The sequence below is a fragment of the Agelaius phoeniceus genome, chromosome 14, assembly GCF_051311805.1.
Source record: "Agelaius phoeniceus isolate bAgePho1 chromosome 14, bAgePho1.hap1, whole genome shotgun sequence".
NCBI lineage: Eukaryota > Metazoa > Chordata > Aves > Passeriformes > Icteridae > Agelaius > Agelaius phoeniceus.
In genome coordinates this window covers 13808503-13823583 of record NC_135278.1, presented here as the reverse complement: position 1 = coordinate 13823583, position 15081 = coordinate 13808503, and the positions used below count along the sequence as shown (strand labels likewise).

The window sequence follows — 15081 nt, the reverse complement described above, 5'->3', positions numbered from 1 at the left end:
AGACTTCTCCCCTAAACTCATGAAGGAATTAAATGTTTTTCTAAAAGTCTTCTATTCCCCTTAATAATCTCTTTGGCTGTTCTCTTTACTTTACATGTTTTTGAAGTGTGTTGAAAGGGATGATTTCTGCCCTAAAGGAGCACAGTGCTTGTAGCTTGCTGACAGTATTTAATCTGAATTTGTGGGCACAATTTTGGGTATTGCTCAAATTGATATTTGCAATACTGCGGGCTTATTTCCAAAAGGAGAAAATAGCTATTAAACTGCAGTCCAAGAAACATGATGCTGAACTCTTTTCAGAGATGGGAGATTAATGATAAAAAAGTATGTTGCAGCTCCAACTGTTTATGTTAAAATTGGAAAAATAGGACCAGGTGGGCTCAGTGGGCTGGTGGGATGGGGAGCTCTGAGTAAAGTGGTTGTAAAGAATGAGGAGTTAAAAAGATTTCAGCATACAGTGGCCTGTCCAAGACAAGCTGAGTCATTACCCCACATCACTGCATCTGTTTTGTCTGGTCACTGTGCAGTTATGAATAATTGTGTAAATCACGTGGGATGCCCTGGGGAGCTTTCTTAGCAGGCAGGCTCAGCACACCGTTCCCATCTGCCTCGTGTTTTAAGCTGCAGGGAGACCACAAGACCAGCCAGAGAGCCAAGATGGCCATGGAAACCAGAAGGGACTGCCCCGTGTCCCTTGGAGTCCCTCCTGCCCACTCCCTGCCACTGCCCACCCAGAGGGTCATGGTTTGAGACCGTGTCCAGTTCTGGCCGCTCAGCCTGGGGAGGACGTTGAGATGCTTGAGCAGGTCCAGAGGAGGCAATGAGGCTGGAGAGGGGCTGGGAGCACAAACCCTGTGAGGAACCCCTGAGGGAGCTGGGGGTGCTCAGCCTGGAGAAAAGGAGTCTCAGAGGTGACCTTATCTCTCTACAGGGTGACCTTATCTCTCTACAGGGTGACCTTATCTCTCTACAGCTCCTGAAAGGTGCCTGTGCTCAGGTGGGGCTGGGCTCTTTCTCCAGGCAGCACTGACAGAACCAGAGGTCACCATCTCAAGCTGCACCAAGGGAAATACAGGTTGGATATTAGGAAAAGGTTTTTCACTCAAAGGGTGATAAAGTTCTGGAATGTTCTGCCTGGGGAGGTGGTGGAGTCCCCATCCCTGGGTGTGTTTAACAAGGCCTGGATGTGGCACTGGGTGCCAGGGTTTAGTTGAGGGGTTGGGGCTGGGTTGGACTCTTTGTTCTTGAAGGTCTCTTCCAACCTGGTCATTCTGTGATTCTGTGAAAGGGATGAGGTTGGAAATAAAACTGGTGGACACCTGATCCATTAGAAGTTGTAGTGGGGAGCAGGGTGAGTTTGTTGCCATGGTGGTTGAGTGGATGGGGGAGGAAAGGCCCTTGGAGGTGTGGGGATGTTTGTGCCTGGCCTCCCACAAAGAGGGCTCCCCTTTCCATCAGCTACATTACAGTGTATTTTTGCCATCATGGTTTAACAGAGAAGAGCAGATATGGCAGTAAACTCTTACAGCTGGGTGAGTTGTGATTAAGTTAAAGCTATCTCACTGTTACATACCACTTCAGTGAGCACCAGACTGTGTATTTTCCTGCCTCTTACCATGGGCTTTAAACCACAGGACATGAATAAACTGTAATGTTAGGGTGCAGTCAGCTCTGCTTGCTATTTAAGGATGGGGAATCCATGTTCAGTACACCAAATATAATTTCATAAAGCATGCAAACCATCAGGGAGCTTGTGGAGTGGTTGATGAGTGGGACTAGGGCTGCTGCTCTGGATGAAGATGAGACATCCAAGAGCATTCCTGGGTCTGCATGTACCATTGGAGTGGAGTGGGATTTCCACCCCATGCCTGGTCTCCTGCTAACTCTTCCAGTAGGTTTTGTGTCATGGGCTCTCTTTCTCCCACAGGCAGCAGCAAAATTTAATTGAACCTCTCTGTAGTTATCAGCACTTGGGGAGGGTGTGCCTGAGGATGGAGCTTTCCTCCTGGCAAAGGAAGGAGCAGTGTGGCAAAGGGATGTCACGTTCACTTGATCCAAAGCTGGGGCCCACGTGAGGTTTCTCAGAAAGTTCCTGTTTTATTGTGGCTACAAAGGCATAGAAATTGAGCTGCTAATTTATGGCATGCCAAGGAAAAAAGTAGTACTACAAGAAATGCTCAGTTATTTTCATGTTTGAAAACACACAATTGAAAAATCCTGATTTTTTTTCCCTTGCCCCCCACTGAGCTTATTAAATTTGAAAATATTCCAAAGCTTAATTCTCTCTGCCAGAAAGTTCCTCTGCTCTTTTGGGTAAGTCGTGAAAGTTGGGCTGCTTAGTGGGGTTCTGTCTGGCTTGTTCTGTTCCTGGGATGTAGAGGAGTGAGGATCCCACAGGGGAATGAGGGTCCAGAGGGGGAGTGAGGATCCCACAGGGGAATGAGGATCCTGCTGCTGAGCAGCCATGGCCCCTTCCAGCACGATGGGCTTGGGTTTTGGCAGTGGTGCACTGTGTTTGAACTGGTGTGTGTGCTAATTAATTAGCTGCTGTGCATGGCAGACCCTCATTCCAGCTCAGCTGAGGACTGCTGTTACTGGGGGCTTTGTTTGGAGGAGCAAAGTGCAAGTGATGGTGTCAAGGCTTGGCTGGTTGGCATGTTTGGTGCCTGGGTGAGATCCTCCCTGTGCTACCCCCTGCACTGCACTTGCCTTTTTGTTTGGGGTTTTTTTTGTGGTTTTTTTTTTTTTTTTTTTTTTTTTTTTTTTTTTTTTTTTTTTTGTGGTTGCACTATATTCTGCGAGAAGCTTGTAAATGTCTAAACAAAGTCAAATTCCTGAAAAGTGAACTTAACCAGCCTGAGCCAAAGCCTGTTGGAGGCCATGGAAGCACAGAATCCCCTGAGTTTTGAGGGGATGAGCTGCTGCCTGCCATGGATGCAGCCACCATGGGTCTCACACCAGGCAGAGTCTGGCACGTGCCAGGGAGAGCCTTGCCCCAGCTGGGGAACCCAAAGGGGTCTCACATGGAGCCATTTGTTTTTCATTACGTTATGCTCCTCTAATATAAACACTGAGGTATGTGGACATTGCTGTGGACAGGGCGAGCCAGATGCCAAAGGCATTCCTCCAAGGCTGTATAAACTTCAGGAGATAAATATTTTAGAAACTGTTTTCTGAGGCTAGCATAATAGTTTAAAAATATAACCTAGATTCCAGATATTAAAAAATGCCTTGCAAGGCATGCATATTGCTGCAAGAGATGGAACTAACCAAACCCCTGAAGCATGTGGAAAGCTCCCATTTTGCAATATCTTCTCTGTTACTTTATCCTTTTCATTTTTTTTTTCCTTAGCGCTGAGATTAAATTCAAGAAGCTTTTAACAGCAGAGTGGCAGTGATAGAAATTTTCAGCATATATTAACTAGCTGACTCACACTTTTTCAAAGGGGATCTGGGTTTATAATGGAGTAGCTGGCTGCTTTCAGCAACAGCAAAATCAGGAAAGTCAGTGAAGAGAGGAAGCTGATAGTTTATAATGTGTCTAATCCCTCTGTGTGCTGTGATGGGAGTGTGGGGAGCTCCCACCCATGTTTGGAAAATGGTCCTGACCCTGTGCTCAGGGGAGGCATTCAAGTCCTGTCTCAGGGATCTGCAAACTCTCACTGTTCCTTAGGACCCAGCCTTAAAACATCCTTTAAAAGATGCTTTCATTGTGTCACTTGGCTACCCCAAAAACTTTCACTAGCATCCTCTGTGCTTTAAGAGTGAGAAATGAGATTTTTAGGTTATCTTTGTGGGGTCCATACAGACCTGAGAGATCTGCCATTTCCTTTCATGTGTTACATCTAAAATGGGAGAGAGAGAGAGAGTCCCTGAAAGCAGTGAGATTCCCTGAACAGAGACTCCTCTTGCTGCTGTGTTTTCCCCTGTCTGGCCTAACTTTGGACACGTGTTTTGTAGCTGACCCCAGAGCTTTGGTGACATTGGGGTCTGGCAGGGCTCATGTGATTCTCACTGGGCAGAAGCCCAGAATGTGGTTTTGCCTCCTCCTTTTGTTTCTTGCACTGAAGTTTTTTTGTGCAGCTTTGTCCATGAATGAGCCTGAGCTCCTCAGTGCTTTGGCACAGGGAGTGCTGGGGTCCTGTCCCACTGTCCTGGCTCCACTGAGTCCTGTCCCCCTGTGTCCCCTGCTCCCCCAGCGAGTGAGGATGAGGCAGGAGGGTGGGGGGAAGCAGTGACTGACTGTGCCCCTCTTGTCTTCCAGCTGCTCAGAGGGATGACTTTGCCCCGTCGAAAAGCTCCAGGAAAAGCCACAGAGGAGGAGGAGGAGAGCGGGGACTGCGATGATGAAGATGAGTGCGGCAGAGGCTCTGGGGATGGAGAGCTGAGAGTGAGGAACCAGCTCCGCTTCCTAGCAGGTGATGGGGATGTGGCACTGCCCCTCTGTGGGGTGATGGGGATGTGGCACTGCCCCTCTGAGGGGTGCAGGTGATGGGGCTGTGGCACTGCCCCTCTGAGGGGTGATGGGGCTGTGGCACTGCCCCTCTGAGGGGTGCAGGTGATGGGGCTGTGGCACTGCCCCTCTGAGGGGTGCAGGTGATGGGGCTGTGGCACTGCCCCTCTGAGGGGTGATGGGGATGGGGATGTGGCACTGCCCCTCTGTGGGGTGATGGGGATGTGGCACTGCCCCTCTGAGGGGTGCAGGTGATGGGGCTGTGGCACTGCCCCTCTGAGGGGTGCAGGTGATGGGGCTGTGGCACTGCCCCTCTGAGGGGTGCAGGTGATGGGGATGTGGCACTGCCCCTCTGAGGGGTGATGGGGATGTGGCACTGCCCCTCTGTGGGGCACAGGATTTGGAGATGGTGTGGGGAGCTGCTCCTGGGGCCTGCTCAGGTGCACTCACTGCAGGCACCCCCAGTGCCCTGGCCCAGAGCTGCACACACCCCAAATTGTCCTGGCTGGCCGTGGTGCTGGTCCAGGCAGCAGCTGGAGAAGAAATACCTCTGCTTTTGCAGGCTGCTTCTGTAGGGGTGTATTGAGTGCAGCCCACTGGAGAGGATTTGAGGCAAGGTGAAAATCTGATGTAGGTCTCAGGTCACCCTCTTCTCTCCTTCCCAGTGCTGCCTGCAATCCTGAGATTGGAGATGAGCTTCTCATCTTCCTGGAAGGCACCAGAGAGTCAGGAAGGCTTGTTTGACTGCAGCAAATGATGGTTATTTATGATGTAGGGTTTAGAAACCCCCAATGACTTTTTGCACATACCTCAGGCTCCTTTTGCAGAAGTGATTTAGGTACTTGGAAGCCTAAAAATTGCTTTGCTCGCCAGTGTGAGTCATGTCCTTGGTTCCTGTGAAAGCAGCCCTGAGGCACTGCTGCTGTTATTAATGAGGCAGCCCTGGTCACCCATTGGGAGGAGAAGGCAAAGGACCAGTGGTGACTTGGGCACTCACTCGTGCTGCTGGTGTGAGCCTTCTCCTCGGCCCTCTGAGCTCTGTGGAGCTCAGCAGCATCTCCTGGTCTGTTTTTGTGAGAAGCCCAGGCTGTTGGAGGCTGTGTCCAGCAGGGATGAGCAGTGCTGGGTGCTGCTCTGTGGGCTGGAGGCTTGGCCCACTTGGTGCTGGTTCCAGTGCTACATGGTGCTCTTTGAGAGACCAGACAACTGAACCTGGATAAAATCAGCTTTGCAGCTTTGAAGTTTAAAAGGCAAATTTGGGCTCCTAAATGAAGCACAGATGTTTATAAATTCCCTCCCATTGGTCTGGGATAATTAAAATATCCTAATGAAGTGAGAGCTGAAATATTAAATGCCAGTCTCATATCAAAGATTATTGGCATATTATGTAAAATGCATAAAATACATATATTCAGATATTAAGTAAATGAAAGAAAAGACTTTTCAAGTCCTCCACTCCAAGTCTGAAAGAGAAACACAGAATTTTGAGAGGGCTAAAACACACTTAATTTCATCCAAGAACTAAATAACAAAGCTTATGTTAAAGAAACACAGGTGATTCACAGTGTCCTGTGCTGAGAGCAGAGATACGTGTTTCATTTTCCATGATCTTTGTGTCACACCTTGATGTTATTTTTAATGTGGTTCTAATTTCCTTTTAAAGCCTTCCCCACACTATCAGCAGTGATCTCTGCAGTTGGATATGTGATCCTTTCTGCCTCTCTGGTTTAATCACTGCACTGATCTCCCTGGTAACTTGCCCCTCTTGTCACTGTGGTACAGAACATGCAGCAGGAGAGGAGGACTTGTCCTGTTTGCTGCTGCCTTTGCTGTGGGATGGGCAAACATTAACTTTAGAGCAGTTGTGTCTCTCTGGGGCATGGGGTTCCTGGCAGGTAAAATCTTTCAGGTAGCTGAGAGTGTGGAGTTTGTCCAGCAGGGCTTTGAGGCCCTGACTGAGCTCAGAGAGCGTGAGCTGTGCTGTCAGGGAGGCTCTCTTCCTTGCTTGCCCATGCCATGTGCTCTTTTTTTGTGTTTTGCTTTAGAGCAGAGAGGTGAAGCTCATATGACAGTGACAGAATCCTATTTGCTTGGTATTGGATATAAACTGTGACTCTGTTCAAGTTTTATGTTGGAAACCAGCCCAGGAAAAGTTGCTGATGGTGTGGAAATACTAATTTTCAACATTTTTGAGAATGATATTTCTTTTTACTTTGAAAGGGTATTTTTCAATTAATTTTTTTTCCATCATATCACATGTACATAGCAAGAAATAAAAGGGACCAGAAACCATTCCACATTCCCCCCCCCAGACTTCCACAAATTCTAAATTTTAGGGTAGCATGCCCATTTGAAACGATGCCAGGCTTTGAAATCTGGAAATAGTTTACAAAATGAACTTTTACATTTAATGTGGCTTTATCTCTCTCCTTCCCAAGGTGGTTACCCTGTAATAGAGGCAGAGGGGATGGGAGTGGCTGGGGTTGTGTTGCTGAGCAGGGGTTCCATCAGGATGTTCTGCAGTGTTGGGGCAGGAACATGGATGGCAGCTGTGCTGCAGTGCAGTGCTCAAACCCAAAGCCCCACCTGAGCATGTTTGAGTCCCCCTGCTGACCCTCGAGGGCTGGGGGCACAGTTTGGGGCTCTCCCCTCCTTTTCTCAGGTGCTTTGTTCAGCTTGAGCAGACTGGCAGTGGAGAACTCCTCCCTTCAAAGGGTTTCCCAAGCCTTGCAGAGGGACTTGGTGATGCCTTGAAGAGGAGGAGAGATGAGTGTCCTGGGCTGGCACCGATTTTGGCTGTTGGTTGAGTGAAAACATGGGCAGATTTTGCCACCTCCGAGGTCCTTGCATCTCCAGTGGGATTTTCTCCTGCCAGCTAACTGCAAACATCTGCTGGGCACTGGCCTCACCAAGATGTCCCCTCAGAAAGTCTTGAAAATAAGGAGATAAAAAAAGAGCAAAAGAGGGGGGGGGGGAAAAGTCAGTCTAAAATACAGACTAGTTTTGATTTATCGCCTGTTGTATAAAATGTAACCTTTGTTTCCTATTTATAATGAGCCTGTAGTAACTGGACAGTCAACCTAAACATTAATGATTTAAACATACTTGTAAACTGTCAAGTCAGAAGTTTGTGAGTGACTATAAACATATGTTGGTGAGCCCTATATGCTAATAAATTCATTATTATGTTGCCCCAGTGGGAAACACAGAGATGGCAGGCTTTTTTTCATGATAGGTCTTTTATTGTTTGTCACATCTGCAACACATTAAGGGTTTTGAAGGCAGATGATGTTTACAATAAGGGGGAGGGCTGAAAACCTCCCAGCTCAGAGAAAGAGTGCATCCTGTTTGTCAATGGAGTACCCATGGAGCCGGCACCCTGGCCATGCAGCTCTAAAAATAGAGCTCTGTACTTATATTTATGCCACTCCAATGGCAAAGCATGTCTGCCAATGAATTATAGCATTTCCCCCCAAATTATGAGTCAGTGCAAATGTCTTTCAGGCTGTGTGATGCAGACATGTGCTCTCAGCCTGCTGGGATCAGCCATCCTGCACCAACAGGCACCCAAAGGAAAGGAGCCCAGGGTGGTTGGTGCTTTGCTGATGCTCCAGCCAGCCACTAATGAGCTCACCTGGGGTGTGCTCACTCCAGATGCCACTTGGAACCAAAGAGGTTGTTCCCAGTGAGCCTGAAATTAAAATATGGATGCTGGACAGGCTCCTGTGCCAGATGTGGGCTTTATTAAATGCTGGTGGAGAGGAGGTGCAGGCGTTCCAGGGGCTTTGCAAAGGTGGTTTGGTCCAGCTCAGCTGTGCCCCTGGGCTTCTCACAAGCTTTGCTGGGAGGAAAATTCCTGTTTTAGTAGCTGAAGCACCCAGAGAACATTCTGAACAATCCAGCAACTTGGGGAAGGGGTTGGGAGTTTGAGGGGAAGATTTACTCTTCCAAAATATCTGTGTTAGGCAGCAACAAAAGTTGTCTTGGGAACAGATGGATTTGGCAGAATTAAGTAGAAATAGTTTGTCCTGGGAAGGGAAGTTGGCCTCATCCCATGAGATATGTAAGGATAGATGTGTGCAATAAAAATATATAAAGATGGCTCTGCAAGTCTGTGTGTGTAAAACAGCTCCCCTGCCTGGCTGCTCCTGCTGCAATAACCTGCAGTGAGTTTTGCTCTCAGCTGTCCCTTGGCTATTTCTAAGCCCCCAAGGAAGCCCCAAGTTCTCCTGTGCCCTGCCCATTTGCTGCCAGACCCTTGTGGGTTTCCTGCACTTCATGCCATACCTAGGTGCTTTTTGAAGAATCAGCACAGTCTCCCCCTTCACCTACCCAGATCTGTAACTCTTTAGTGACTTCTAGTTTACTTTGCCACTGATTTATCCTCTTGGCAGGGTTTTTTTCTGAGTACTACTCTCATCATCAAATTGCAGGCTTGAATATTGCCTCTGAGCTGGCCAGGTGGGGTGTTTTCCCAGGTGGAAAGGCTGTTTGTTGGCAGCCCCTTTTTCCATGTTACAAACATGGAGTTGCTTCCAAATGGGAATTTGGGGTGCACATCACAGGCAGGGGAGCTCTGTGTGTGTGTGTGGTGGCTGTGCCCTGTGTGGCACAGGGTGGGACCCCTGTGTTCCTGTCTTGCACCACATTTTTGGAGCTGTTCTGAAACCCTGTGAGTTGCAGCTTCCATCCTGTTCTGCTCTCAAACAGCTCCCAGTGCCCAGAAAAGCATTCCATGTCTTAGAGCTCTCAGTGCTGAAATGTTCCTACAGCTCAGCCTTTGGTGACCTTCCTCCCTTCCCCCTGGCCTCTCCAGGCTTTATTTCAGGAGGGTGCCATCAATCCAAGCTCCTTCCCTCAGGCTGCTCATTTTGGGATCACACATGCACCAGGGGGTTTCCCTGTCCAGGTGGAGGCTGTGAATGGCAGAGGGGGAGGCCAGACAAGGTCACTTTGGCTGCTGCCCTCCTGGTTTCTGCTGCTCATTTCTGTGGGAAAAGTTCCTTAGGAATGAGCATTTGTGCTGGAACAGGGGATGCTCCCAACCTGGGAATAGCAATCAGAGTCTGCCCAGGCTCACTCCATGTGTGTGCTGGGAGACAGATGAGCACCAGTTAAAATATTTACAAGATGATGCATTCCCATCCTTTATGGGAATAAAGAGCAGTGATCCCTGCTCTGGCAGTGCCTCCAGGGTGCCCCTATCCCAGCACCTGTGGCTGCTGCTCTGCTCCATGGACTGTTCATCCCTCTGCTGAGCCAGGCATTCTCAAACCCCCAAATGCCTTCTAAAACACTCCTGCCACAGGTGGGAGACATCCCCATCTGTGTGGGTGCTGCTGACAGTGCAGGGCCACGTGGCTCTTGTCCCATCCTGATGAACAGCCTGCAGCCTTGGATGGCCCTAGTGACAAATATCCTGTGTGCAGTACCAATATTTACTGTGTGTGCCCCAGCAGGGCCGGCCTGAGATGGGTTGGATTGACACAGCATCCTCCCCATGGGCATTTCTATCTGCTAAAAGCTTTAGGGCTTCTAACTACCATTTTAGTAGCAGAAAATTACTTTTTTTTTTCTCTCCAAAGCGAGTGAATGCTTGACTGAAGCAAGGATAGCAGAAACATGCTGTTTTACAAGGCATTCATCCTGTCCCAGGGTGAAAAAATGACAAGGCCAAATGTCAGCTAGATTATCCTGATGGAAGAGCTGGAATTGTACAGACTGAAACAGTGCAATAGTCTGATTATTGCTGTTCTATTTCAAATGTTTGTGTTTATTGAGCTTTTCTTTTAATGAAGGTCTGGTTGAAAGTCAAGAATTTATCATCATTGTCTAAATAAAACCTAAAAGATGGAGAGGGAGTCACATGTAGCAGTTGACTGACCCTCTAATTGAGTGGCAAGTTCATTAATTTACTTCTGACGTCAGCAAAAAATGATTTTTTTTTAATTGACAGACTGAGAAAATTATTGGTGGTGTTTGGAGGAGGACTTGTTCATAGCATCCTTCAGCTGGCTGTGCTGCTGTGACTCTTGCAGGCCTCACACTGTACACAGTGTGCACATTTGGAAGGGTTCTTGTGACCTCTGTGCCCTGAGTTCCTCCAAAGAAACACTAATTCCATAACTGAAGAAGTAGAAAGTCATCATCAGAATTTGTGCTTTGAGAAAAGCTACATATATGCAAAAACCATCTATGGAATCAGCAAGTAAATCCACTGGGCATATTATCCCATGGTTCTAGCTTTTTTGTTTGTTTCAATTTCACTTCAATTTTTAATTGTTTTTTTTAACTTTTTTCAGTGTTGTGCTTACAGACCCAAGTCCATCTGAGCAATTTGTATCTGGTATTTTTTTAGGACTTCCTCTGTCTTGGTCCATTCTGACCCAAAGCACAGAATGATGCACCATATTTTAAAGAGCTGAATCAGAGGAGGGAATATTCATAAATCACATGATACATCACATTCCCAGTGTGAGCTGGTCTGAATCCTTCTTTGGGAAGGTCTGGCTGGTCTGTGGGCTCAGTGTGGGGTGACTGGTGAGGCTGAAGGGCTGGAAATTCACTAAAGGTCAGATGAGACGGTGCCTCTGCTCTAACACAAAAATGTGCCAAGGTCTTTGGGAGTCTGGGACTGCTCATCACTCCCAGATGTTTATAATGCCAGTCTGCTGGCAAAGGGCTCACCCTCTAGTTAGGCTGCAAGTTTGAATAACAGCTTGTACTGTGCCAGGGTGTCTGAGGAGATACTTTTCAACAGTGTAATTTGGGAGCTAATGTTTCTTTAAATTGTTACTGAGTGCAGCATCTTACATGACTGAACACCTCAAAACAATTTCAAGTATGCAAAAATGTGCCCAGTTGCAGTAGTGATGGCCATATTTATCCTTAAAGGGTGATGAATCTGTTTTTTGTGGCTGAAAAGACATGAATTCTGATGAAGTTGGGAAACACAATTCCTGACTTGGATGCAGCCTTGCTTTTTGGTTTGGTGGTTTTTGGGTTTTTTTTCCTTTTTGCTGTTTTTCCTTGTGGAGAGGCAAAATAATTTAGCTGGTTTTCTTTTTAAGGGACAACAATAAAGGTATATTTCAGACAGAAGCAGATCAGGTGCTACTTGCTAAAGGCTCAACAAGATAACCTTACACTGATAGTCAGGGCACTGTATCTGCACATTTTGTTGTACAAAGAGAGGTTTGTCTGCGAGCCTGATAACAATATAACATGTTGATTGACTTTTCACATAGGAGAGGGTGTCCCTTTCATGAGCGGCTTGGCTTTTGCTAATGCCTCACTGCAGGTAAGCTGATAAGAGAGATTATGGGATGTAATAAATGAGGCTGCTGGGCACAGCCCTGCTGAGTGTTGTGGGACAGGGCTCTGGCCCTGGAGTGGGCCCCAGCTGTCCTGGCTGATGTGTGTGCCCAGCACTTGTGTCAGAGTGCCAGCACTCAGCCTTCAGACACCACAGGATGCCCTGTGGGCACGGGGCTGGGCCCTCCCTCTCCCAGAAAATGTCCTCAAGGCCAGCTTGGATGGAGTCTGAGCAGCCTGCTGCAGTGGAGGTCCCTGCTCATGGCAGGTGTGGTGGAACTAGATCATCCTTAAGGTCCCTTTCAATGACAAAAGAAGACAAGAACCAAGGACTATAAAACACATCTGCCCAAGAAGTGTCCTGGGGAGATGCAGCTGTGTCCATGAGTGTTGGGCCAGGTGTCCCTGTCTCACTGAAAGTGCTTAGGAGGAGGGCCTGGTGTCTCAGCTGTGGCTGAGACATGCTCTGCTGTCCATCCTCTTGCCCTGAAGATGTCCAGGAGGGCAGATGCTGTGTCAGGTGGATCATGGAAACCCTCACTGGAAACATTTTGGGTACAACTTTCAGAGCACTTTTTGAGCCCTATGTGGAACAAGATGGGGAATGCTCAAATTCTCCAGGCTGCCTTAAAAAGCCTGACCTCTTGGTTCCCCTCCTCAAATTTGAACAAATGTGTTTGTTTTTGTGCAGGTGGTTATTGTGGCCATGACCTGGCAGTGTGAGTTGTAGCATCACATTGTGGTGTGAGCAGCCAGGAGCTCTGGGGAGCTGGAGTTGGCTTAGATGTGGTTGAGTGAGAGTCTGCATGGCAGCATCTCCCTGCCTGCATCCAACAGGTCCCTACATGCTGCAGACAGCAGCACTGCACTCTGAAAATTAGTTTTTACATCTTTCCATAAATATAAATGTACATGTCTATGAAATAATCAAGCCTGATTAAATGTAGCTCTGAGCTGAATATCTGGAAGATGTTGGGATCTGGATGTAACCTGGATGGAGGAAGAGGCATTACTTGAGATGAGGTTTTTAAAATTAAATCAGTGGACAGCCCATGCTGGACTTGTGCACAGACCTGGCCACAGAGCCTGTTGCTGGTTGCTGTTGGTCCCCAGAAGAAAGAAACACAGACCTGCTCAGAAGGCAGCCTCTTTTTTAGTCCTTGCCAAAAAGGTATTGGAAAGGGGAATAAGGATGCTTCTCTAGAAAAACCTCCTAGGATCCTGGTCTTTTAATCCTCATTTCTGTCTCTCTTCTCACCCCTTGCTTTGCAAGTGAAAATAGTCTGAGTTTGGGTCTGGCCTGCAAATCACTCATCAGTGGGTGCATTACCAGGACAGGATCGATTACTGAGTCAACACTGCTCGGTGTGCTCCAGGAGCAGGGGATCCATCATGTGTCAGGCAGGAGCTCTCCTCGGCTGGTGTGCATTATCCTGAGCTGTGCACACACATCTGCTGGGGCTGACACCAGCAGTAACATGAACTGAACCAGGTGTGTTTGCCTGAGCAGGGCTCCCCTGATTCCCAGGTGTATCTGCAGCAGATCCTGACCCGCGGTGCTGGGATGGATGAGCTGTGAGCTGGAGGAGGGGTGTCCCCCTTCCCACGGACCTGCCACCTCCAGTGCTCTGCCTTCCCCTGCATTCCTGCCCTGGGGCTCTCACAGCTCCAGCAGGGCCCAGATGGGTTTCTGCCCCTGCAGCAAATTTCAGGCAACCAAGTGGTTCTGGAGTCTGCTGGCTTTGCCAGCTTTTCTGGGGCATCTTCCCTGGGGCAAAAGTGCCCTGACTTCAAAATTGAATCTCCCCTCATGTTGCTTTTAGGGCAAGACAGAAACTTTCTGATGGGAGACTTTGTGTTGCAAATTGCCTCTGCTGGAACTGGGAGGCAGTGAAGCTTGCTGGAGCTTTGGATGGGATCTTCTTGTTTTGGAAGGAACTGAAACATCTTTCTGTGCCCTTGCAGCAGGGAAGTGAAGCAGCAGCAGCCTGAAGCACAAGGTAATGCTGTCTGCTTTCACTCCACAGCAGCTTCTTGTCTCAAAGTCTTCTTGAAATTACATTTTTAATTATACCAGAGGGGAAAAAAACCCCAAACCCAAATGAATTGATTGACTTTGTTGGAATGGTATGTCAGTTTGCCTTTTTAAAATTTTGTAAATTTAAACAACAAAAAATTTGGACACGTTTTGCTTTTGTTCTGCTTTGGAGCAGTAGCACATTCCCCCTCTTTTATGGGAATGGAAATCTGGCATGTTGACCAGCTTCTGTTGTTTCAGAAAGTGTCTTCAATGGTATTTGGGGCTCTCAATGACATCTTGCTGTCTGTTCCTGCTTTTCATTTGCTCTTTGCTTCCCGTGGTCCCTGGGACGATGCTCTGCCCTCCCCTCCTGCAGGAGGCTGGGGCTGTGCCCAGAGCTGGAATGCAAACCCAGCAGCACCTTCCCTTCCCCACACCTTCCTTCTTGGAAGGTGTATCCCTGTTTCTGTGTTTCCCATCTCCAGGCAGGTGGGAGCTGCTGCCTTGGGCTGGCTCCATGCTGGGTGCAGAGGGACCCTGTGCAGCACTGAGTGCTCATGGTGCATCCCTTGGTGGTTCTGTGATGTGTAGGGATGGGTGGTTTGCAGTGGCAGGTACTGCTGGCTGCTGAGCATCAGGTTTGGCAGCTGGACAGATTGCCAGGGCATCTGTCACTGCCTCAGTCCAGTGCAGGAGTCCCAGCAGGATTTCTAAAATGTAAATTACAACTGCAATGTGAGACACATCTTTTTGCTTTGCTGTTTTTTTTCCTCCCTCCTTCCTGTTTGAATTCAGTATCTCGAGTCTAAAAAATTGCTGGACTCTAAGCTATTTTGCTTGTGTTTCATGGATACTGGAGACACTTCCTGCACAGGGAGGCAGACATCTGCTCCAGCCTGTTTTTGGAGTTTTTTGTGTTAGACAGCCTGCAGTTGGCAGGTGGGAGCCACTGGTTATTATCAGAATCTGAGTAATATCCTCTGTCTCCTTGATATCTCTCTGCCGGCTGCTCTGCAGCTTTGGTATGTTTGCTTGTCCTCTTCTGGTTCTCTGTAGATCATTCCAGTAAAAAGTAAATAAAAAAAAGGCTGTGTGCTCCCCAAAGTCATCACAGAACACAGCCTGCAGTATCTCTTCTCTTGTCCACATAAATCACTGCTGAGGCATGTGCAGGGAATGTGAAGGAATGCATTTATACCCAAAACGCTCCCCTCTCCCCTTCCCTGTGGAAGCAAACTCCCCTTTGTGCTCCAGTGCCTGTTCTCAGGGAGCATCTGATGCACCATCACCTCCT

The 15081-nt window shown here is 48.0% G+C and overlaps 1 protein-coding gene across 2 annotated transcripts in view; it reads left to right on the top strand.

The window, feature by feature from the left end:
* The window catches only part of GPC3 (glypican 3), a 141162-nt gene that overhangs the window by 110908 nt on the left and 15173 nt on the right, over positions 1–15081 (top strand). For both annotated transcript variants that reach the window (XM_077185984.1, XM_077185985.1), the window contains exon 7: positions 4265–4418. In XM_077185984.1, coding sequence (XP_077042099.1) covers positions 4265–4418 — 154 coding nt within the window. The remainder of the gene's footprint in view (positions 1–4264; positions 4419–15081) is intronic.